The following is a 26072-nucleotide window of genomic DNA, read 5'->3' as shown; positions in this document are numbered from 1 at the left end:
TTAACAGAAATTTCTATCAGCTTGTATTAAATATCCCCATAGGTTTCCTGCTCAATGAAGAGGCTTCTGAAAGCACTCATGATTTACCTAATCAGTGCCATCATTAAAAGCTCTTAAGGCCTCTTCAACTTTTGTCTCTTCTATTGCCCCAGTGCTGCTTTTCTCTTCAAGCTAAAACACTTCTAAAAAACTGGAAGGTGTGCTATTGAGAACGAAAGACAGAAATGGCGAGGCGATCTGGCACACTGTTTGGATAATTGCTTGAGGAAAGGTTAATTACTTACACAGGGGTCGATAGAGGAAGAGGGTCTCTGTGAGATGTGTATGTGGAATGCGTGGACGGAAGGCCCCAGCATCTGAGTTTGAGTTCTGGGGAGTCCTGGCCAGGCGACCTCCACCTGCTGGAGGAGGGACGGGGCGGGGCTAAAACGAGGAGGGAGGTGACGCACCAGAGACCCAGATCTCCCCGCTTCGCGCCCGACCCCCACCGAGGCCCAGACCGCAGCAGGCTCCTCCGGCTGCCGCTCGGTGAGTGCTGCGCTGAGGCCGGCTCGACCTCCTGACGCCCACCCAGACCAACGGGCTCTTCACGATCGGGAGTGGGGGAGGGCGTCAGGCTGAAATCCTTGAGCTGGAGGCTGGGGGCAGACAAAGGATGGGTGTGGGAACCGGAGGTTCGGCTCTAAATAAGAGGGAAAGAGTACCGAGGAAGGAGATCAAGTCAGAACGCTGTTGGCTGGGGGTGTAAATGAAACAAAGACATCCTGCATTCAGAGCGGAGGAGGGAAAGATGGAGATGGCCGGAGAGGCTGGTGTCTGCCTCTGGCCTTTTTCGTCAGATTTTGCGGGCTTTGCTGGCTCAGCTCTTTGTAGTACAGGGTTTTACATCTGAGTGGCTTTTTAAAAAGCCTTTCCTTTACAGAAGTAGATATTGGGGATAATGAATATTTCAGTTTCAGGGAAGAAATGCATGCTGCCACCACCTTCTCCCCCCGCGCCCCCCCCCCCCGCGCGCGCTCCCATAGAAGGATGGTCAAAAGAGGTTTTGCATGGCCACTGCCTGCAGTCTCCACCCTAACGTTCAGCAGCTGCAGAGGGAATTTGCGTGAATATTTGTTCTCTTGTTCTGCAGGCTTCTGGTTGCGTGGAAGCCAACATTCAGGACAGGTTGACTCCCCAGACTAGGTTTCTCCAGTCTCCTTCACCTGTTCTGTTTTCTCTCTCATCACCCTTCGATTCCCCAAATTCGAACCTCTGGAACAGTAAGGCAATATTGCCAACATAATAATAGCAATCTGGGGGGCTGTGTGTCTGGCATTGTTTTCAGTCCTCTTACATGTGCCCTCACACTTAACCTCAGAGTAACCCTATAAGACAGATGCTTTTCTCATCCCTTTTTGCAGAGAAGGAAGTTGAGGCATTTGCCCAAGTTTGCCCTGCTAGCATGTGGTGCAGCAAGAATCCTTCCCAGATTAGAGGGCAGGCCTGAGCTGTGTGTATTGATGTTCCCTTGTACCACTCCTAAGCTTTCTATGCTTCTTTACCATTTGTGTCTTCCAACTCCTTCCCCTGAGCCTTTTCTTCACCAGGACTAGAAAAGTCAAGATGTCACTCTCCCTCTCCCTTTCTCAAAATTGAGGCAAAATTTTTTGTTGTTTGTTTTTGTTGGTTTAAGGGAGGGAGAGAGTGGTGGGGTAGGCATAATGCAGAGCTTCCAGGGAGCTGTAAGGACAATAAAAAATGAGTGAGAAGTGCCATTATAGTCTAGTCTTCCCAAGAATGTGAGGACAGAGGGAACTGGCTATCTCAGACAGACTGTTCTGTTTCTTTAATACCTTCTCACAGCTGATGTCCTGGCTAGGGTGGACACATAAGGCCTAAGCAAATCCTTAAGAATTTTTCATTGCAGTCCCTTCCTGGGAGGTCCTTGAATCACTCCCTGGAGTGATTACATGATTACATCATCACAATTGCCAGTTGTGGCCAATCGATATATGTTTGGTCTTTTTTCTGCAGGTTAAAAATGGTTGCCAGGATGGTTTCTACCATGCTGTCTGGCCTAGTGTTTTGGCTGACATTTGGATGGACTGCAACAGCTGCTTATAGCCCGAGAACCCCTGACCGGGTCTCAGAAACAGATATCCAGAGGCTGCTCCATGGTGTGATGGAGCAGCTGGGCATTGCCAGGCCACGGGTAGAGTATCCAGCTCACCAGGCCATGAACCTTGTGGGCCCACAGAGCATCGAAGGTATTTACTGTGTTCTGCCAGTTTGCAGTTTCCATTAGCAGTAAAATAATTAATGCATATTGAAGAAACTCTACTTCCTCCTTCTGTTTTCCCTTTCTTCTTATGCTACACAGTATATAGATACATACATACACATGAGAATATAAGTCCTGTGAGGGCAGGGACCTTATCTAATTCACAGCTGTAGCCCTAGCATCTAGCACAAAATCTGGTACACTAATATTTAGTAAGTGAATGAAGGAGCATCTAGCATTATCACTAAAAAAAGATTAGAACCCAGACCCCATGTCTTCTCCCAAACTGATCTTTGGGAAATTGTGTCCCCAGCTGGCTGCCTCTGAGCCACTGCCAGCCAGTATTTGTAAAAGATCTTCAAAATATAGGACCTAAAAGATCTGATTTGATTCTTAGGGATGATGTCAGATAAGCCCAAGGGAGCCAAAAGAGGTACTGATGTTAAGAGTTTATGTCAATAACTTTAAAAAAAGTTTTTTAATATAACAGATGTTAATTTAACTGTTTTAGGGTGATAAGACCATTTCCCACCTGAATTCCTCTAAGTTTCTGGCAATATGATTGTAATACTTTTATTAGAAAGTGATACTTTTTTTGTTTAGTGATTTACTTATAGAGAGAATTGGAATCTCGCTCTTATGAGGTGGTGATGAGCAGCTCTTAAGAGCAGGTGCCTTATTTCCATGCCTTGCTTTGTATCCCTCTGATTCTGAATGCTCTCTTTCTCCACCGAGGTGGAGCCCTAAAGCAGTAGCATGGTCAATTTAGTCTGAACACAAAAGAGCACTTCAAGTGTTTGCCCACAGGAGTGGGTCCTAAGGAAAAACATGAGTTCTTTCTCTGAGTTTTGTCAAAACACACACCCAGAAAATACTATTTCCTGTGCAATGATTTTGTATAATTTTGTCTGAGTCTATAATTTCCTAAAACAGCTATCTGCTTTGGGGGTCCTGGGAATGCCATGGATATTGTTGATATATGATTCTCATTTCTGTCTTGTTACCCATAGTTTTAAACCATTGAGTAAAACTAACTCTGTGGAGTTGTTGTCTATTTAGGCTGACATTTGATTTCAGGAATGGATTAACACAGATGATTTGAATCAGAAGCATGCATATCTAGCACAGGGCTTGAGGCAGAACAAATCAGACAGAGCTTCGCACCACCCCTTCTGGGGTGAATCTAAATCCTTTCCAGCGTCTGCTACCAACTCTGGCTTCAAGTACACCTACCCATTTCAGACCAGCTCTTTCAAGACAGTAAATATCTGCCCTTTTGACCAGTAAAAGTGCTTGATTAGTCACCCAGCTGTTGTCATGGAGATGGCTTTCTAGGTTTCCATTAATACTGGAGGCCTGATCATCTGTGTGGAAAAGAAACAGCAACTCCCTGGGCATCAACAGCCTATGTGTATCCACAGCCTCCTTTACTCAGTAGCCAGCTGTTAAGCACCGGCTCTGTGCCGGCCACCGTGCAGGAGACTGAGGCAGCTCTGCCCTAAAAGTTTCTCAGTCTTGTGGGGTGGGAGCCGGGAGAAGTTATTACAGTGTATCATGGCCAGTGTTTTGATAGATGGACAGGCAAGCTTCTGCCATGGAAGTAAAGAACACAGTAATTTATTCTGCTTGGGAGGGGATGGGGGTGTCTGTAAGGAAATGCTGTTTTGAAGAAGCAACATTTGACCTGGGTTTTGTAGTTTGAATAGGAATTCATCAGGTAATGTCAAGTGAAAAGGCATTGGAGGTGTGAAAGAGCATGGATTAGAACAATTCAGAATTAAAAACTGCTTTCATTATTACCCTTGGGGTAATGTGACGTCATAACCATGCTGGGTCTCCTCAGTGTCTGTGGAAGGGATGAATATCGGCTTGTGTTTTGGTTTTCTATTACCACACGTTTAGCAGCTTAACACAACACCCATTGATCAGCTCACAGTTTCCTTTGGTCAGGAGTCAGGCTTGGGTTAGCTGGGCCCCCTGCTCAGTCTCATCAGACTGAAATCACAGTGTTGACAGGAGATGCAGTCTTGGCTGGAGCTTGGGGTCCTCTTCCAAACTCATCTAGGTTGTTGGCAGAATTCAGTTTTTTGCTGTTGTGGGATCAAAGTCCCCTTTCTCTTGCTGGCTGTCAGCAGGGTCCCTTTCAGCTCTCAGAGGCCACTCTCAGGTTGGTTGTAAGCCACTGACCCTCTCACAACATGGCAGCTTACTTCCTCAAATCTGGAGGGAGAATATCCCTTTAGTCTGCTAATCATAATACAATATAATTATAGGAGTGACTATCTCATTACTTTTGTCATTTATCAAGGGAGTGATAGCCCACAGGTCCTACCCACACTCAAAGGCAGAGGATTATGCAGGGCATGTACACCGGTAGGTGGGAATCTTGGGGGTCATCTTAGAATTCTGCCAGCTGGGTGCAAGCTAACAGGGAAACAAAATAAGCCTGGGATTTTTCCCTGTCCTGGAGTTTGGCATTTAATTTATTGGGTGGTCTAATATTTTCTCATGTGAGTGTAGGATTGTTTCAACTCATCCGTTTATTTGCATTGTCTCTGCTGACTTTCATTCATGCTAATTCCCAGGGGTCTGACAGATACATGGGGTATCTTCCATATCCCTTCAACATTTATTTTAGTATTTTGTTATGAAGGACCAAGTTAGAAAGTTTTTCTTTCTAATTTTTATAGAAAGAATACGATATATATATATATATATATATATATATATATATATATATATATATACACACACACACACACACACACACACACACACACATACATACATATATTCTGGTGTGAATTTTAATGCACATTTAACATAAGCTGTTCCCAAAGATATCTGGATTTAACCGGCAGCTCCATCATTTATCAGTAATGTGACCTTGAGTGAATTACTTCTTGAAGCTTCCATTTAGCTTGGGGGTAGGATTTAAATTTATTCACCTGCAAGCAGGTAATATTCCAGTTCAGAGAAACAAAAGTAAAGTTTTAGCATACTCCAACTATTCTACCATGAAATCATTTCTAAATGAATCATCATTGTCATTTTAGGTGACAATTACTGGACTCTTCAATTCTTTGCATGCAGCGCTGTTCATTGTCTAATAAGTGGCACATGGAAGACAATTTCCTCTTATTGTGTCTACTCTGATTAATTAGTTGTATAATCCTTAGATTAATCTCACTATTGAAGATGTATATAAGCTCTCAAACATAGCATAATAAACTCTCCTTTTAAAATAGGATGTAGTATCAGTGTAAATTACTATTAGGTCACTGGGGTCATATATCCCACTAAAAAAAAATTTCCTCCTTTGATCCCATATCCCTTCGAGTTACTCTACCATTTTTCTTCCACAGCAACCTTTCCACACATGCTAATGTACTTCCTCACCTCCTGTCCTCTCCTAGTCCATTGTAGCCCACTGTTCTCACCACTCATTTGTCAAGTCAACAAGCATTTTTTGAATGCTAGGCACTGTTTTAGGTACTGAAGAAATGAACATGAACCTGAAAGATTGGCAGGACAGGGGAGATAGAGTCATTACATAAAGAAATAAGTAAAATATGTAATAAGCCAAATGGTCATAAGTGCTATAAAAATATAAAGCAGAAGAGGGGGATGGAGGAAACAAAATAGGGGCAGGGGACTCCTCACTGGGAAGACAGGCAAAAATAAGAGTTGAGAGAGTCAGCTGTGTGATCCATGTCCTTCTAGGTGGAGAGGGCTGCAAATGCGAAAGCCATAAGGTTAGAGCAAGGAGGCTAGTATGGCTGTAGCCCAGGACTCAGGAGCACAGGAAGAGATGAGACTGGGGTAAGGGCAGGAAGGGGAGGTGGGAGGTGGTGTGTGGGGACAGATCATGTCATAGGGTCTTACAGTCCTACGGCGGCTTTGGCTTTTCCTTTGAGCGTGTATCTGAAGCCGCTGGAGACTTGGGACAGTGATGTGATCAGCCTTCCTTTGAAAAGGACCACTCCAACTGCTGTCTTGAAAATACTCTGTAGGGAGGGAGGACTGCAATGGGGGAGATGAGTTAGGAGACTAAGGTAATAATCCAGGTGAGGGGTGTACTAGCATGGCAGCTAGAGAAGTGGCGAGGCATGGTCGGAGGATGGATATATTTGAAGTTGGAGCCAATAGGATTTGCCAGTGGGTTAGAGGTAGGAACTGAAAAACAGAGAGGAGCCAGGGGTGACGCCAGGATATTGGCATGATATCCTGGAAAGGAACTTTCTTTGTTTTTTTTTGTTTCTTATTTTTGGCTGCGTTGGGTCTTCATTGCTGTGCGCGGGCTTGAAGCGAGCAGGGGCTACTCTTCATTGCGATGCGCGGGCTTCTCATTGCGGTGGCTTCTCTTGTTGTGGAGCACGGGCTCTAGGCGCGTGGGCTTCATTAGTTGTGGCACACGGGCTCAGTAGTTGTGGCTTGCGGGCTTTAGAGAACAGGCTCAGTAGTTGTGGCGCACGGGCTTAGTTGCTTCGCGGCATGTGGGATCTTCCTGGACCAGGGATTGAAACCGTGTTCCCTGCATTGGCAGGCGGATTCTTAACCACTGCACCACCAGGGAAGCCCTGCACAGGTTAATGTTGAGATGCCTTTTAGGCTGTGCTTGTGAAGGCCAACAACTTCCTTGCCCGTTTCACCTGCACTCTGCCTTCATCCCTCCCAACCTCCCTGCAGCCCCACACCCACACCAGTGTCTTCCCTCCTCCAGGCTCTCACCTGTTCTTTCCACTCTGCATATACCTGTCCTCCTCTGCAGGGCTCGGCTTCAAAGTCATCTGCTCAGAGAGGCCTACCCAGCTTCTCTGAGTGGCCCCCCTTCTCTGCCACAGAGCCCTTTTGTTTTTTTAAAACTTTATAGCGTTTTAAAAATTTATAATGAATGTTTGTTTCCTTGCTTATTTATTGTCCGTCTCCCCACTGGAACGGCAGTTCCATGAGGCAATAGCTATTTTATTTACTGCTTTATACCCAGACACATAGTAGGCACTTGGTAAATATTTGAAGAATGAATGTATATTTGAATAAATATTTAAAAAATAAGTATATCTGGCAGCAATAAGTACATAAATTCTATTTGACTTCTGGATCTTTTGAGACTCTATTCCTTTCAGTTCAAGGAAAATATTCCATTTCTGTTCTGTGTTTCAAAAAATCTACCTAGAGGTTTTTGCCAGGAACTCAGTGATAATGTGCTTGGCAAAAGGTCTATTTACTTTGACTATGACTGATCACCAGGGTGCAAGGTTTGAACCTTCTGTACAGGGGCCTATTGAGAAATGGGAAAGGCTTTTTGCAGTTATGGAATGAAACCAGCAGGGGGCCAACTAGACTTGAGGCAATAGAGGATTCCTGAAACCTGGTACGCAGCCTCCTGGTTGTTAAGTCACTCGTTGTTAAGCCAGACTTCTGGTTGACCTGCTCTAAGTGGTCCCTGGGGAGGAAACATTTGCCCAAAACATCCTAAGAGGTTGGAGGTTATTTTTCACTTCTCCGTAGGTATGTTAAACATGACTTGGTAAGGAGCATCTTTCAAATGTGTAAATTCTATTTTTTTCTTTTTTTGAAACTTCATAAATAAATGTATTCCTTTAATTACAATTGTAAAGATTTTTGATGATGTTATAAACATTGTGAGGATTAATCATACTTTGCCCCCAAATTAACTGATTTTACATAGCTTTGCATATAGTGTAGAGAAAATAACCATGGAGTTTAGAAATTTGTATGAGAAACATCTTCTAGCATGAGAATTGCTAACCATTAAGTAATTAATGGAGAGTTGTGATCTGTGCTCATCTTCTGTCTGGGGAAAAAAAGAGACTATAGGGCTTCCCTGGTGGCGCAGTGGTTGAGAGTCCGCCTGCCAATGCAGGGGACACGGGTTCGTGCCCTGGTCCGGGACGATCCTGCATGCCGCGGAGCGGCTGGGCCCGTGAGCCGTGGCCTCAGAGCCTGTGCTCCGCAACGGGAGAGGCCACAACAGTGAGAGGCCCGTGTACCGCAAAAAAAAAAAAAGAGAGAGACTATATTATTAAAGGATGGTCATCAAATGTGTAAATTCTTAACCCAAAGCAAAACAAAAATATAAAGTAAAGACAAACAGGCACCAACTTGTTTTATAGAGAAGAAAACACGCTTTGATGGTAAAGAAAAGCGGGGTTGAGTCTTTTTTTTTTTTAAATACATCTTTATTGGAGTATAATTGCTTTACAATGGTGTGTTAGTTTCTGCTTTATAACAAAGTGAATCGGCTATACATATACATATATCCCCATGTCTCCTCCCTCTTGCGTCTCCCTCCCACCCTCCCTACCCCACCCCTCTAGGTGGTCACGGGTTGAATCTTAACCATACTATTTATTAGCTGTGTGTGATCTCAGCGACTGTTCTGAAACCTGGTTTTCTCATAGTGGGGCTTCAGCCCGCTCTCACAGTGGGTTCCGTTAGTAACTGAATGTAGACCTGCCTCCTCTCACTCTGTGGATATCAGGAACACACTTCCAGTCTTTAATGGCTTTCCCTGATATTATTTTGGATGACTCCCCCAGTGAGCAGTACAGTTCAGCTGCGTTTCAGTGCACCTTGTATCTCAGCAGTGCCCACCTCCCTCCAAGCTCAAAGTGGCTCATTGGTCCCTATGACATAGCTAAATGGCTACTGTTGTTATATTATCCCCAGAAACAAATAAAGCCACCAGCTGTCCAAGGGATTGATTCAGAGAGCCATTAGCTATGGGATAGAGATGTGTGGGAATCAGAAGTGGCTCTGCCAGCTGACACTAATGTTAGCTTTTGATGAATCCAACCGGAAAATGTGCTTCAGTCTTCAGAATAGGAGCCTCAGGTAAAAGAGGGTCTCCTCAATGCCACTGGTTCATTTTCCCCACCATTCTAGACCACATGATAACCCCAGATACCAAGCCACTTGATGGATCCCGATTAAATTTAAACCAGTATTGCCAAACCTAAAAATATCAAAATTCCTTTTTATAACACTAAATTTTGGGCTTCATCTCCTAAGGAGTCTCTACTTGGCCAACCTTTGGCCTCGTAAAGGAGCCGTAGTGCCTCCACTTGGCCACAGGGTGGCAATAGTTGCTTCCCATTTGAAGGTTGGAGGGAAGAGTTGTTAACATTGAACAACCGACCTGGGCCTCTCAAAGTTTCAGGCTAGCCTCTCTCGGCATTTGGAGGAAGGGGTGGGGCTGACTCTTGACCCAGGTATCCTGACTAAAATCTCTTTCTAGGTTATCCTCATCCTGGGAGAGCCAATGAGAGCAATGGGCTTGAAGGGTTGTCTTTCAGTGGACCAGGGCCTCCCGTTTGGCCCATGTCCTTTGGGGTTCCATTGAGACCACCCTGAACTCAAATCCTTAAAATTTCCCTGGATGATTTCCAGTGTTTTGTCTTAGGCAATTGCATGGATAGTGATAAGAAATTGAAAAGGAATAGGAGGAGGTCTGCGTTTTTTTTCTGGTGGAGCGGGGAGGATAAGGAGATGAAAATGATGATTTTGTTGTGTTTAAGGTGCCCTGGGACATCCAGGTGCAGGTGTGCAGAAAGCACACTCAGATGTATCTGACACAGGAGAGCTGTCTGGGTAAAGGAAGGAGTTTGGGAGTCACCCCATATTAGTGGCAGCTCATGCCATAGAAATGGATGAGATTACCTGGGTGGGTATCAAGTAAGAAGAGCAGGGGCTTCCCTGGTGGCACAGTGGTTGAGAGTCCGCCTGCCGATGCAGGGGACGCAGGTTTGTGCCCCGGTCCGGGAAGATCCCACATGCCGTGAAGTGGCTGGGCCCGTGAGCCGTGGCCGCTGGGCCTGCGCGTCCGGAGCCTGTGCTCTGCAACGGGAGAGGCCACAACAGTGAGAGGCCCACGTACCGCAAAAAATAAATAAATAAATAACAGAAGAGCAGACACCTGAGAAAAGGCCCGGACTACTCAGTCTACAGGGCCAGGTAGAAGGATCTGTGAAGGAAACCAAGAAAGATTGGGCATTAGGGAGGACCAGTAAGGTGCGGTGTAAACAAGGAAAGAGTGTTTCAGGAAGGGGCAGTGGTCACCTTTGTCAAAATCAGCAGAGAGGTCGTGTGAAATAAGGACCATTGGGTGTAAAGTGTATACTGTGTGTAGCAACACTGAAGTTCCCGGGGGTCTTTGGGCAGAACGGGTTCTGCGGAGTAGTGGGGCCAGAAACCACAGTGCAGGAAACAGGAGAGAAGACACGATGTAAACATCTGTTCCAGAATGTCGGGTAGTGGGGAGAAGACTGAGTAACAGTTGTGGAAGGATGATGATGTAGAGATGATGGTGATGTAGAGATGAGGAAGGTTTTTGTGTAGGTGGTTGTTTTAGAGATTTGCACTTGTTGAAGTGCTAATTGGCAAGACCCAATAGAGAGTTAAAGATGTGGGATGAAGAGCAGATGACTGAGGGGTGAACCTTCCTGGGGAGGTGGGAGATGAAACCGGGAGCTCAGATGGAGACCTGGATTTAGGTCTTTCCTCAGCTGGGAAAAAAGGGAAGAGGCAGAAGTATGTCGGGATGCTGTGAAGTTCATGCTTGCAAGTAAGTTCACACTTGCTTCCTTGATTCAGGCAAGGAGAGCAGGTATTCTTTGCCACATTTTACAGTTGTGGAAGCAGAAGGTCAGAGAAGTGACTTGTCCAGGGTTGCAGCTAGTATTTGAATGTGTTTCAGAGCCTGAGCTGGACCCTGGCGTACCCTTCTTACGCTAGTTGATTAATGGTGTGGTTGAGGACAGGCTTGATCTTGGACCAAACTGGGGAAGTAGGTTTATCTTTAAGGATGATCCTTGTTCCTGGGCTCATTATTGATCTTTCTTTGAATTTGCTGCTCTATATAGACTGCCTGTGAATTGGCATTTATGATGAGGTTGCTGCTTGCCTTCTTCACCAGACTGTAAGATCTGCAGGAGCAGACACAATGTCTGCCCTGCTTTTTGTATCTGCAGAGCCTAGACAGGGCCAGGCACATAATAGATACTCACAAAATATCTTTTCAAAGAACCTCTTACTGTATTTGCTCTTTGGAAACAACATTGACCTCTGAGATGCCAGCAGGTGAAACTAGTGTTAGATCAGTCAAGATCATCCAGCCTGTAACTATATTTCAAGCATTTTATTTTTATTTTTTATTTCTTTGGCCGCACCACGCGGCTTGTGGGATCTTAGTTCCCCAGCCAGAGATTGAACCCCTGCCCTCTGCAGTGGATGCACGGGACCGCCAGGAACTCCCTATTTCGAGCATTTTAACCCTAAAATTCAAAATTCACTGGCTCTTCTTCCACCTACTCACTTAGGACCTCAGCTCCTGCAAAGTGCCCTAAATCCACGTATGATTCTGAACACAGAGCATTGAGCTGTTACAACCTCAGGGAGCCTGTCGTAAAGTGTTGGGTGGCGAGGGCATGGGGAGCCCCGTCAGTGTACCCCGTCAGTGTGCCCCTAAACCCTGGAGAGTTTTAGGAAAACAGAGCTTTCCATTTTATTTCTCACTGTTCCCAGCAACACCCAGCCCCCCACCTTGCTCTCCGTAGATCACAGGAGAGGTTGCACAGGGAGAGAAACCTAACTAGGCATCAGGCACCGTAGGGGTTAACAATCCCTCCCCACCCCCACCCCGCCCACTAACCACAAAGGCAGGACTTATCCCTGCCTCAGGGTCTGCCCGCCAGACTCCTCCTTCCTTTGGTATGAGCTTCTCCCCAGGAGGCATCTCAGTTCCTCATGCAACTAGCTTCTGGCTGGTGTCCTCCCAGACACAGCTGTCCTATCTGAAGCCCAGAGCAGGTTCCAGCTGGGACCTCGTCACCTGAGACTTGCCATCTGGAGACAGGGCACGGCAACAGCAGCGTTCTGAGTCACCACAGGACATGATTTCCACAGATAATGGACAAAGCAGATCACACACATGTGGGAAATGGAATAGTGGTAACAAAATCTTATATAATACTTTATGGTTTGCAAAACTACTTTCCCAAACCCTGTCTCGTTTGATATAACCTTTCTAACAGTGAAAAAAAAGTGTCAAGTTGCCCACAATCACACAGCTTGAGCTTTTCGATCTAGCTGGCAAGCCAGCTGTGTTAGGTTTGACTGAATTTCTCCAACCAGCTGTCTTCCATCCCCGTAGACTTGGCTAATCCTGTGATATTTAGCTGAGAAGCTGTAATGATGCTGGGAGTCGTGGTAAACCACAGGCGGGTTGGGGCAGATGGTGTTTCAGGGACGTGAAGCTTCAGAAAGCAAATTTTCCGACAGACTGGCCTCTTGGAACAAATTGGTGCAAATACCTTGGGCACCACGGTTCATAAAGAAAGCTGTGAAAGCCGGCTGGGAGGGTTTAGCAGACCACAGCTTGGCACCACGATTAAAACTAAGTGTGGCTTTTACCCATGGTGTGCCATGGGACTGGAGTGGCAGAAGGGGCACGTGGTGTGGATGGTGGGGGAGGTGATCATCACGTGGCGTAGCAGGAAAAGCACCGAGGCTCGAAGCCCAGGGGTTTGAGTCCTGGCTCAGACCCGCCATTGTGGCACTAAGCAAGTCCCTTAAACTCTATGAAGTTTAGTTTCCCAGTCTGAAGATGGAGGTAAGCTACCCAGGCCATCTCACAGGGTTGATATAGCAGTCAGGTTAAATGATACATATAAAAGTGTTTGGGACAATATGAGATATTACTCATATGGGAAGCATTGTTGTCATGGTCATTACCTGTTTCATTCTACCATATGTATTTCTAGGTATAAATGGCTTCAGGGCTGGAAGGTGGTCATGTCTACGGTCATATCCTATGTTCCCTGTTCCCTGTGTCCTCCTAGGCTTGGCCTGGGGAAACTGCCCGCCATAGCTGCATGTAAGACTTTGGAGAAACCAGTACTGTACCCATCCCCCCCAATCCCCCCACCCCCAGTCCTATGAAGTGCTCTACTAGTGTTGACCTTAAGAGTTAGGAACATGTGACTATAGTGAAGAGAGATGCTTCCTGAAAACCAGTAAATAGCAATTTTTCCGTACCCAACCATGCTCTGTTCTATTTCTTATCCTTATATGTCCTGTGTTTGGCCATGACATGGGTTATAGAAACATCTTTTAAAAGTCAAGAAGACTGACTGTTTAGTCAGCTGCGGAGCCAAGAGCGAAGCATGCTCATGTGCATGTAGGAGATGCTGGTGTGAGAATGGTGTGCAGATGGGTTGGAAAGCGTGTTCTCAGTCGCTTGAGAGCAGACTGTCCACGTGCTGGCGTGACTAGCAGGCCATGATCAGTATGCTTCCCCTGAACCATGCATCCTATCAAAATATCATCTAACACATTTCCATTTTTACTGACTCCATAAGTAATTACTGGGTGCCTACCGCATGCCAGGTGCTGTAACCTTGATACATTTTCAAACCAACCAACACACATCTAATTTTTTTACATAGGATCTTTGTGAAATAAGAGTCAGTCATTATCTTCTCTTAGCCTGTTAGTAAAAGTTAAACTCTGACCCGAGGAATTGGGTAGTTTTCCTGAGGATCGGGGACAGAACAGGACTGGACTGCCTTTCCCCTCACCCCATCCCCGGATGCGTTTTCCATCGGTGCTCCAGAGGGGTGAGAATGAGAAAACACACGCAAGATCAGGAATGATAAACTGTATTTTCATACACCCCCTCGCTCCAGTGGAGTGGGTCAGTGAAATGGGTGTGATACAGACTGGTATCCGCGGAGCTGCAGGGGAGCGGCCGGGCCCGTGTTCTCTTAACTGTGACTGTAGCAGCCCTTGTCTGAGGAGCTTGAAGTCTAGGTGAGGGAAAGGGACATAAAAATAGAAATGCACACTTTCCACACGCTGGGATAGGAGCTGAGAGTCCAGAATGTGGCTCTCACAGTCACCACGCAGGAGCTCTGAGGGGAGGTAAGGCGTTGCCCTACGCACCCCCCAACCCCGCAAAAAAAAAACACAAAAAACGCTGCAGGTCAGTTGAACTTGAGCCGGGCTTCCTTGAGGAAGGATCTTGTGGATCATGGGGACTCAGGTTCAGGCAGGAGGAGGCGGGAAGAAATAGACATTGTATCCAGAATGTGTTGAGTGCAGGGTGGTTAGGGGTGGAGGGGAGGTGACAGGAAAGCTGGTCACTTTGAGGGTTGTCACCGAGTTTTTCTACTTAAGAGCATCCGGGGACAGGGGTACATGGTGCGTGTGACTCTGCCTGTCCCCCTTCTCTGCAGAGTGTCCTGCACCCTCCTCTGTCTCCTTGCAGATAAAAAGGCTGCCCCGAGCCTGGCTGGCAACGGCGGCGGCGGTGGTTTTAGGTGGGAGGTGGGTGGGGTATTTCTTTGTGTCTTGGTCAGATACGTGCGCATTAGGCACCAACACCATTGGGATCTCGGGGGACGGAGGTGGGTGTTGCTTCAGTCACTCAGCGTGTGTGGACGGCAGAGAGAGAATCGAGGGAGCGTGCCTCCCGCCGTGCTCAGCACAGGCTGGATGGTCTGTGGACCAGCTCTTTCCTCTAGCTGCTCCACCTGTTCTGTGCTGGACACACTGGATCGTAAGCTCTCAGGGGGCCAGAGGCTGACCCCTCCCAGGACTTCAGAGGACGCTGGTGCCCAGTGGGTGTGAGAACTTTGGCATGGTGTTTGGCCTGAGCAAAGCAGGGTGATACTCCCCCCAGGGCTGGAAACAACCAAGGTGACAGGCTCGGGGCACTACTGGCCATCTCCCCCGGAGGCCTGTCCGAGTTTATCTGCATGAGACAGATTGTGGCTGGGGAGATGGTCAGTCCAGTAGAGTGGCCTGCCCTGTAGAGGCCCAGGGGACCTTCCTGGTCCGAGAGCTCAGCAGGCCTGTGTCAACAAGCCCGGCACGGTTTGGACGAGATGTGAGTGACTCACGTTCTCCACCTGAGCAGCAAGATTGGATGGGCCTGCTGGGAGGAGTCCCTTTGCTGTAAACTACCGCAGACACCCGTCTCCTGAACTGAACCAGCAGGTCGCTTCTCCTGTCTCTTGCTTGCCTGCCTTCTTTTTTTAATCCTTCAGCATTTGACGGGAAGGACCACTTGTTGAGTTTGTCCAGACTCTGAATAGCCGTTGTTCGCTGGAGTGTGCAAAAATATGGCAACAGTGCAGGTGCTATTGCCTGAAAATGTTTCCGAAGGGATGGGTAAAAGAGCAGTTCTTCTGACGGTAAATGATGCATTTTACTAATATCAGAAGGATTCTTTGTTTTCGCATGGGGTCAGTGAAGAGGATTTTTGGCAGTTGGTTCTCATTGAACTGGGTCTGTATACAGCACTCTGGAGCCAGGTCAGCGCCTCTGGCTTCTTTTTACAGGCAGAGTTGTGGAGCCTGGGGGTCTGGGCTGTGCAAGACGTGCCTGCAGGCAGGGAGTGGTCAGCTCCTCCCAGTTCTCCAGATCCAGGCCTTGAGCAGAGTAAGCGATCGGTACCTGGTACCCACGCAACTCTCTCTGCAGCCCGCCTACCCACCCAGGCCTCCCCACCATGCTTCAGAGCCTTCATCTGTGGTCCAAGACGAGTCAGATCTCATCCCTCACCCCCACTTACAGCACCAAGGAGAGCACGTGATGACCGTCAGCCTCCCTCCGATTTAAGCAGAGATGCACACACAACACCTGTGTGTCCTTTGGTGCCCTGTGTCCCCCTCCAGACCCCAGGGTGGACCCAGTGGGCAGTGTCAGGACAGAAGATCAGCTTTTCACCTACATTAGCCCCAGTACTTAGAACATTTGCCTCCATGAGTTTTTGGTAGATTTAAGAATTCACTTTTTTTCATCCTATCAACCTGATATTAAAGCTCTAGAATCTGGGGAGAGCACATGAAAGCTGACTTGACTCCAAATGTGCGTTTGAAAAAGGTAATTGAGGTTAGTTAAAAGGTTAAGAAGCTCTCTTTTTATAATACCTAACAAAAGGAAACACAAAATTGAATACGTAATAGTATTTTTCCTTTAAATGTGGTTCTAGGGGAAGAGAACTAATGTTTATTTTGCATCTACTATGTGCCAGACACTATATATATATATGCTTACTTTTGCCCTCAGAAATCCTATGGTTACTTTTGCCCTCAGGAATCCTATGCAGATGCTGCTCTCTCACAAGGGCAAGTTGATGTACAGAGTTGGTGAGTAGTTGACCAGGACTGACCAGCTAAGGGGGATACAGATACAGGTCTGGATTCAAATCGTGTGAGTTTGACTTGAGAGCAGGGTTTTCACTCTCAGCACCCGTGACATTGGGCCAGAGACTTCTCTGCTATGAGGGCTCCATCTCTGGCACCTGCCCTCTACATGCCGGCAGAACTCCCTAACTTGTGACAACCAGAACTAATGTCATCTGTGGGTCAACATCGCCCCCTGTGGAGAACCACTTCTCTGCAGGCTTTATCTTTCCTGGTGCAGCACATTTCAGAAGGAAATTTGGGGTACCTTTAAAGACTCTGTAGGTGGTATGGACTACTTATATTTATAGTAATTTTTCTTATTATAAAAGTAATTTAAAAAAGTAATAAAGGCCACTGTGGATGATTTGGAAAATAAATTATTTACAATCTTACCACGGAGAGATACCTACTTTCAACATTTATTGTGCTTCTTTCCAGTCTCTTTTTCTATGCATATAAATGTAATTTTAAAAAATCATACTGTAAATATTTTTTTGTTGATTTACAATGTCGTGTTAGTTTCAGGTGTACAGCACAGTGATTCAGTTATACATACATATATATATTTTTCCAGATTCTTTTCCCTTATAGGTTATTACAAAATACTGAGTATAGTTCCCTGTGCTGTACAGCAGGTACTTGTTGGTTATCTATTTAATATGTAATAGTGTGTATGCATTAATTCTAACCTCCTAATTTATCCCTCCCCCCATACTGTAAATATTTTAATCTGGATTTTTATACTTAATATGATATCAAGAGCCTTTTTGTTTATCATTTTTAAAAATCACTGTAATTATTCTTAGTAACTGAATTATATTCTATTATATGTTTATCCCACGTTCAGTTAAGTATTCCCCAAATACAGGACATTTAGAGTTGTTCCAGTTTGTCCCCATCAAAAACATTGCTTCAGTGATCATATTTGCATATGAATCTTTGTGTAGACTCCTGATAAATTCTCTAGGGTATATATTTCTATGAAAAGAAAAATTGGGTCAAGCTCCATGCATATTTTTAGGCTCCATTTCCTACCTACTGTCAGATTGATTTCTGTAAATGTTGGAGTAATAGGGCTTCTCTCTCTTCCTCTGTTTGTGGGAATCTTGTCTCCCTTGTTAACTATTAGTATTACCTTTTTAAATCTTTTGACAGGCAAAAATGACACTCATTGTTTCAGCTTGTATTTATTTGATTACCAGCAAAACTGACCATCTTTCCATCTATTATGTAGCTATTTGCTTTTCATATTCTCCAAAATATTTGTTAATAAGGTGCGTTGTTCTTTATTAGATCGGATTGTGACTAACCACTTTCAGATTTTGCCTTCTTCACAGTGCAGGCTTATAACTGAAGTTCCTTAAGCTTTTTAGCAGCAGTTGAAGGGTTGGACTCTGGGAAAGGATTGGGAGAAGAGATGGAAGGGAATGCTTGTGTATAAATTGGAGATTACCTAAATGAGAATTAACTGAACCCTGAAGTTGGCAGAAGAAAACGAGAGAATGGCTTATGCCTGAGGTCCTCAGACAATGAGAGAGGAGGTAGCGCAGAAATACCTAGTCAGAGATTTCCTGGGTTGGCCACCAGGTGGTGCCATTGTCCTGGGACAATTTGGGATCTGGTTTGGGAGGGTGGGAGGAGGGTCATAACAAGTGGTCACAGGTGAGTGAGGTGATAAGGAGGCTGAATGCCAAACACGGAGGACATTCACCTGTTGGGTGTTTGTGATTAACCTGCCAGTGATCACAAGTTGGCGTGGTACGTGTGTGGGTGTGTGTTTATGTGTGTGTGCAGAGGAGGAAGGGAAGGTTAGGGCTGGTTATTTTATTTTATTTTATTTTAAATGTTGAGCCTTCTTTTAATTTATTTATTTTATTATTTTTGGCTGTGTTGGGTCTTCGTTTCCGTGCAAGGGCTTTCTCTAGCCGTGGCAAACGGGGGCCACTCTTCATCGCGGTGCGCGGGTCTCTCACTGTCGTGGCCTCTCGTTGTGGAGCACAGGCTGCAGACGCGCAGGCTCAGTAGTTGTGGCTCACGGGCCTAGTTGCTCCGCGGCATGTGGGGTCTTCCCAGACCAGGGCTCGAACCCGTGTCCCCTGCATTAGCAGGCAGATTCTCCACCACTGCGCCACCAGGGAAGCCCAGGGCTGGTTATTTACTGATATATTTATTGAGATATAATTCACATACCATACAATTCACCCATTTATGGCATACATTTTAATGGTTTTCAGCATATTCACATCACCACAGTCAACTTTAGACCATTTTTATCATCCCCAGAAGAAACCCCATTCCCCTTAGCCATCACCACTCCTTCCATCTCTGCCCGCCTCGTCCCCTCCCTTTACTTCCTATTCCCCTTTCCCAACCCCTGGCAACCACTAATCTACTCTATGGAGTTGTCTACTCTGGACACTTCATATAACGGGATCGTACAATGCGTGGTCTTTTGTGATAGGGGTGTCCTCTGGCTGCTGTTACTTGTCCCAGCCAACACTGCCCCAGCTGACTTTGTAACAAGAGGCATCAGAGTAGCGGGATAGACGGTTTCAAGTGCTGTGGCATTTCCAGGCCTGTTAAGATAGAGAAAACTACCGAGAACAGCGATATTCTCACCCGCTGGGTAATCAGAATCAGCTGGGAAGCTTTTAGAATTAAAGATCCCTGGCCCCCAGTATCTCCAGGAATGTAAATTTGGGAGTTCTGGGGAGTTGGGGCTGCTGAGGACTGTTTTTTTTTTTTGGGTGCCCCAGATGATTCCAATGATTGTCCAGCTGTCAGCAATGGATAGTCAAGTAATGGAGAAAAGGAAACCTGGTTTGGAATGGAGGCATGAGGAAAAAAAAATGACGTTTCCCTGCAGACCAGCTGTACCAGCTGCAGCTTCAAATCCACTGCCTCTCGTGGGAAGGGAGCTGCACGCTCGTGATCACCACGTCCACACGCTACAAGGCTGGTTCATGTCAGAGCGTCATCTTTGACTCGGCATGACAACAGCGCATTTTTTGAAGGCCATCAAAGCCGGTGACATCAGCCTTATTTACTGTTCGGCTGGCAAATGTCTGCAGTGGGGTGTAGCAGAAAGAACACTGAATTAGAAGCCAGAAGCTCACCAGAATACCCCACTGAATACTCCCTGGGGCTCTTGTGAGCATCTGGTGAGAGTAGGTGAGAGGTGTGGCCTACGGCATAAATTAGGGTATTGGAAGCACAGGACGAGATGGGGCTTCAGAGAGCATCTTGTCCACCTGACGCGTTTCACAGTAGAGAAAATTGTGGTCTGGAGAGGTGAAGTTCCTCACTGAAGGTCACATACCAGCTGTTAGCAGTACAGCCGGGACTGGGGCTGGGGGCTCAGGTCCTTTGCTGCTTTCTTTTCCCACTGTATCTTCTCCACATCTCTCTCTTCTGGGACTTGAGGAATCCTATGCAGTTGCTTGTTATTTTCAGAAGCGAGGAAACCCAGGCCTAATTTGTCCATGGTTCCAGAGCTAATTGATTTATATTTGCTTTGGATAAGTAGGAGTTAAAATAATGGCAGATAAAAACTCCACGATGGTATTCATGGAAGGCTTTTAAGAACAGCTCAGAGCAGATCCAAGCTTTGTGAGGCCTGAAGCTTATGTAATTTGGAAACCTCTTTAAGGCAAATAACACCAAATTACAAAATTAGGTCCAGGGCCTTGGAAGCAGTCTATGAAAATGTGAGGTTCTGAATCTTCAGCTTCATTCACTTCACTGTAAATCCACCTCTAGGAGCAGTTATGGCAACTAGTCATGTGTGTTCTGCTAGAATTTTTTGTTTGTATAAATAACACATAACCTGCTGAGAACCATTTAGTTACCTCCAGTCTCACAGAACGGAGGCCATTCCATCAACGAATATGTCTTGAATAGCTGCTGTACGTAAAGAATACTGAAGGGGGGAGTTCCCTGGTGGCTTAGTGGTTAGGATTCTGGGCTTTCACTGCCATGGCCTGGGTTCAACCCCTGGTCAGGGAACTGAGATCCCACAAGCTGTACGGCCAAAAAAAAAAAGAAAATACTGAAGGGGACAGAGAGAGGTCAGGAGGCTACAGTCTCACTTAGGAGATGAGGCTCCAAAGCATAATAATAAATCCATAATAATTTCTTCACAACTGTGGGCTGGGCCAGGGATGCCTAAGGAAACCCAACCTCTGTCTGTGCCTCCAATTTGGGTCTCAGAGACCCTTCTTCCTCTCATAATCATTCTTCTGCCTCTCTCAGGTGGGGAATAGACATCAACATAAGTAAAACCCTTGGGATTTCTGGATGAAAAACTTTTCATGGTTTAAATGACATTTCTGTGGTTGTGCAACCCTCCCCAACTCACCCCAAAGTCCCTTAAATCTCAAATCACTGCCTTTAAATGAATTAAAAGTACATTTATTCATCAGGGCCCCTTTTCCCTAAAACTGTGCCTGATGCCACTGAAGTAGTTGGAATACCATGAGTATCCTGAATAACCTCTATGCAGATTCTCAGGATATTTATTTCCATTTTGGTAAGGCATCTGTCTGTGCCCAATTCTGTTTTATTTAATGGATCATATCAGCATTAACTCCTGTATTTTAAAAAAAAGAGTGGTTTTTGCCACTTTCTGAAAGATATAACATGGCTACAGAGATAAATCTAGGGTCACAAGGGGACCTAGTTTAGTGGAGGGTGTTTTTGTGATGTTTGTTTTATTTCATTTTTTATTGTTACACTTAGTTTTATTGAATTCTTTGGAGAAGTAAGGAGTCAGAGCTGTGAGTCCCATTAGGTAAAATCAAGTACTGTTCGTGTCTTATCGAAATTTCCCTTTCCATTGGTGGGAGGAATGGCTGAGCCCTTGGTATCATCCAAAGCTCACTTTGTTTTTCGTGGCAGTTTTATTATTATTCAGAAATGAGCCTTCTGGAACGTTAAAGCACGAAGGGGCATTAAAACCTTGGGAGGGTTTACAACATCTCCTTGAAGTGCAGGGTGGAGTGTTCTGAGCCCCTGGTTTGAGGAATGGCTGGATCCTTCTGGTGTCATAACCAATCCCATCACTCTTGTGACCTTCCCTGTTTTGAATCATGGATTTCAAACATCCTCAAAAGCTCTTCTCCGGTAATTCCAAAACTCTTAACAAATCAATCCTAAGAAAAAATAAACAAATATGCAGAGGAGCAGAAGGATATTTAGGATATGGTTCTAATTAAAATTTTTAAGTTTTCCTTCTCAAAATCTTGTATAAGACATTAAATATGAAAAAAACAAGCCTCGGAGTAGGAAAGCAGTCAAGGCCATTACCAATAGAGATTTTGAATTATATAGTAACTAAATAGTTTATTTGTTTTTCTTCTTATTAACACCAAGAGAACCAAGTCATGGCTGTAGCTTTAAAATATCGAATGGCTGTCTATTGAATTGGGCATACATAGCGACGTATCATATAAGATGCAAATCCATCCTCCATCAGCCTATGAAACAGTGAGCCTGCTTGTTGTTAGATGGCTTCTAGTACAGGGACTACAAAAGAAGCACATCTCGTGGGCACTCTCAAACTGCCCGAGGTAGGTTGGAACCATCTAGATGCTTGCCTGTCGCACAGTTACCTTGTGACGATCAGTTTGCCAATTCCCAGGCCCATTTACCTCTGTTCCAACTGTGCTGGCCCTTTGGCTATTTCTCTGTTTGTTGACACCTGAATCCAAGGGGAAAGAAACGAACATTTATTAAGTGCTATGTTTGTACAAGTTAATCTTCTTAATGAAGTATTATTATCACCTCTGTTTTACAGAAAAGGAAAATGAATATTTAAAGGGGTAAGGTAACTTGTCCAGGATCACATTAAGTTTTTAAGTATGCAGCACATGTATTGTAAAATTACAACAACTTAATATTTGCCAAGATCCATGCAAAAAACCTCACAAGGTCTATTTTATTTTATTTTTTTAGTTTTTATATTTTTATTATTTGTTTTATTTTTTATTTTTAAATTAAATTTGTTAAATTATTTTATTATTTTAAAATTTATTTGATTGATTGATTTATATTATTTTTTTTTTAATTTTATCCTCATACCAACCCCTTCAAATTGGCATTATTTGTATTCTCATTTTACAGATGAGGTCATACAGTAGTGTGATGGCGCCAAGATTCAAACTCAAGCATTCAGACTGCAGAGCCTCCACTTTTGCCTAGCATGCCTCACCTCCTCTGTGAACTTGAGCTGTCCACACAGACCCCAGCCATGGGTGACTACTACACACTTGACATATGGCTGGTTGGAATTGCGATGTACTCTAAACTACAACCCAGATTTTGAAGGCAGTACCAAAAAAAAGAAAGAAAGAAAGAAAGAATGCAAAATATATAGGTCATTTTTTATATTGATCACATGTTGATATAGCAATTTGCATCGTTTGGAATACATTTTTCTAGTTATTAAATTTAACTTCATCTGTTCCTCTTTATTTTTTTTGAAATGAGACTACTAGACAATTTTAAATTACCTATGTAGCTTTCATTATATTTATATAGGACAGAGCTGCTATCTACTATTGCAAGTAAAGAGAGACTATGAAATTTAATTGTTTCTCATCAGTAGTTCTAGTTAAAATTTTGGTTGGTAAGGTGGGTGGGGAGGCTGAAGCCATTTAAAAATCTTTTAAATTATTTTTTAAGGCTATTTTAAAATGTAAGTCTGGATTTATGAATGAATTTGAATTCTGCTTTCTTCACTCCCATTACCATTTGTGGGTAAGAAAGATTGCCATTTTTAAGGTTCAGAAGAAACGCGTGAGTTATCACTTCAGTGTTGCATGGCGTATACCCTTCTTCTGTCCTCCCTTGTGGGAGCTGCTTCCACTTTCCACACAGCTTTGTGACAACCAACTTTGTGTCTCCTCCAGCATGCCATGAGCCCCTAGCTCCAGGTATGGTGCTTGGCACTTATTTTATACTCAGTAAGTAGCTAAGCATTTTTTGTTGGTTTTGACGTTGTCTTATTCCTTTTTAAAATTGATGGACATTTAGTTTATTTCCACTTTTTGGCTATGATGGATAATGTTGCTATGAACATTGAGTACGAGTTTTGGGTGGGTGTATGTTTTAATTTCTCTTGGGTATATACCTAGACCTGGAATTGCTGGGTCATATGATAGCTCTGTTGAACCGTTTGAAGAGCTGCCAGATTGTGTCCTGAAGCAGCTGTATCCTAGTACATTCCCATCCACAGTGTGTGACGATGTTGTTTTATTCTTAATAACGTCGCCAGGCAGGGATTACATGGCTACAAAAGGAAGAAGTTGGGAATATGTGTGTGAGATGGGAAAACTACAGGCCAGAAAAACTATACCAAATGTTTGCGGAGGATTTAGTCCCGGTGCCCACCCCTGCCCACCAACCCTCCTACACACACACCACCTGCCCTCTCCTCCCGAGGCTGCAATTCAAAAACAAAAAAGAAAGAAAGAAGAAAGGTAATAACTGCTAGAAACTCAGAAAAGAATGTCCTATAAGGAGATCACTGTTTGTCCAAAACAAATGTTTATGCTAGCTCTTTATAAGATGCTTAGTTACTTATAGCAGCTTTGGATGGAGAAAGGGAAACAGGGGATCGATAATGCAGATACCAATTGGTAAGACCAGGTGGGATCGTTCTTTGTCATGGCCCAGAGGCCTTCCCTGACCGGAATTGAGTCCCTTTGTCTTAATCTACAGACAAGGGGACTGCCATAGGAAATGATTGCATTCCTGGGCATGTACCTTCTGGGCTAGGTTGCTGCTCCTCTGGCCAGTACAGAACCTCACAAAGGAGACTCTTGACACCAAGCACATGACTGCTAAGCCCTGTCACCTCCCATCTCCATCCCATCCAGAATGGACCCGCCATGGCCTCTGCTACCCTTTATTCACGCCTCCTTCTCAGCTCTGTGTTCCTAGTGACCTGCTGCCCCTGTAACACTCAAGCTGGTGGGAAAGAAATTATCAAAGAGCTTTAAGTCTGGAGCAGGGGACCACCTCCACGATCCCAAATGGCTTGTCGTTGACGTCACCTGTCGGCTCACGCACTCATTTTTTCCCTATTTTCTACACTTCTGCAGCCCTACTTCTTTTTCCTTTGTGTTGGAAGCTATTTCCTTGGATGCTTAATCACTAATCATGAACCTTGCAGCCATTTACTTGGCTCCGGTTTGGCCTCTGATGTCCTCCTTACGTTTATTTCTGCCTGCCTATCAGGATCGTCACTGCCATTGTCCTTCCTCCTGACCTGAGAACCTGACATAGCCTGCTTGTCTCTTTAGCTGGTACACCAGGGGGACTGGAACTCCTGTTAGTGGAGTCATGACTTTAAGTTAAAATAATTATCCCAAGAATTCTCTAAGGTGCAAATATATTATACAGGAGCAGAGTACCACGGGTTAATTCATACTTCTTAGTAGAGGAATGACACCCAGGATTTGTGTCAGGAATGACGCCCAGGCTCTGGACAGAGGATGTCATCAGTAAGTGAAGTTTCAGAAAGGAAGATGCGGTTGGGGGCTTTGAATAGTTGGAGACAGCAGGACTCCTGGATGGAACCAGGTGCTAGGGGGTCCAAGTTCATAGTTTGACTTTTTTACCAATATCCTCACCTACTACCAATCCCCCCACAATTTTGTCTGTAGTCCCATTTTTTCAACATTAGTTGATACCTCAACTTAAGCTCCACTGCCTCCCAGTTAAGTCATATAATTTCAGCAAGAATCATAGCCTACAGGTTTTAAAGGACCCTAAATGGGTTTTAACCTCAGTACAAAAACATACCTGGCCTCCATACAAATTGCCAAATAGAGACTTCATTTCAGGCAGCAAATGAAGTTACATGAAGGGACTGAAAATGCTACTGTAAATTACCTGTTAAAATGATGTTTTCAAAACCCACAAAATTCACAGCTGCCCTAAAAATGCCTCATTTTCAAATTAATGTATTTTGCTTTAATTTGGAGTTTTGGGGTGTATGTGTTGGGCAGGGGCGGGGCTTGTGGCTGCAGGAAAATGAGTTAAATTCACAGAATAGAATCTGAACTTTTGCAAATGAGTAAACAGCCAAAACAAACACCACTTTGGAAAAAAATACACATTTTCTCCTTTTGAAAAGCAAGCAATGCCTAAGCAAAATACCTTAAAAGTGAACTAAAAAGCTTTTCTAAAATAAACAACTCTGCTTGTGATCCTAAATTGGGACCATATGGAGATGTGAAAGCTACAAACGCAGTACACTTCAACCCCGACTTTCTGCCTTCACTGTTTGCGTGCCTCCGAGTAGAAGCTGATAATGTTGCCTTTGGTCCCAAAGGAGCCTGAGTCTTTTAGATCCTAGGATGAGGGAGGAAGCAAAAGAAGAAAGAAAAGCCATGAAAACAAATGCCTTTCAAGACAAAATATCAACAGTGAGTTTCATTTTTGCTTCCCTGCCAACAGGCGCAACTCAATTCAGATCTGTCCGGTATGTATAGGATGATGCCGCTGAAATGGGGTGCATTGGCCAGTGATGCAGGCTACGTAAGTCCCTGTTGAGGGACCAGGCTCGCACTCAGAGCGTTAAGATAGCTTTA

At 44.7% G+C, this 26072-nt stretch overlaps 1 protein-coding gene across 1 annotated transcript in view; it reads left to right on the top strand.

The window, feature by feature from the left end:
• Nucleotides 1–489: 489 nt before the first annotated feature.
• Nucleotides 490–26072, top strand: part of LOC309818742 (neuroendocrine protein 7B2-like) — a 53638-nt gene continuing 28055 nt past the window's right edge. The window contains exons 1-2 of the mRNA XM_082648645.1: nucleotides 490–528; nucleotides 2017–2249. Coding sequence (XP_082504771.1) covers nucleotides 2024–2249 — 226 coding nt within the window. The 5' untranslated portion in view covers nucleotides 490–528; nucleotides 2017–2023. The remainder of the gene's footprint in view (nucleotides 529–2016; nucleotides 2250–26072) is intronic.

Source organism: Grampus griseus (assembly GCF_964374135.1).
Source record: "Grampus griseus genome assembly, chromosome: 2".
Taxonomy (NCBI): Eukaryota; Metazoa; Chordata; class Mammalia; order Artiodactyla; family Delphinidae; genus Grampus; species Grampus griseus.
This window is presented reverse-complemented; position numbering and strand designations above follow the sequence as displayed.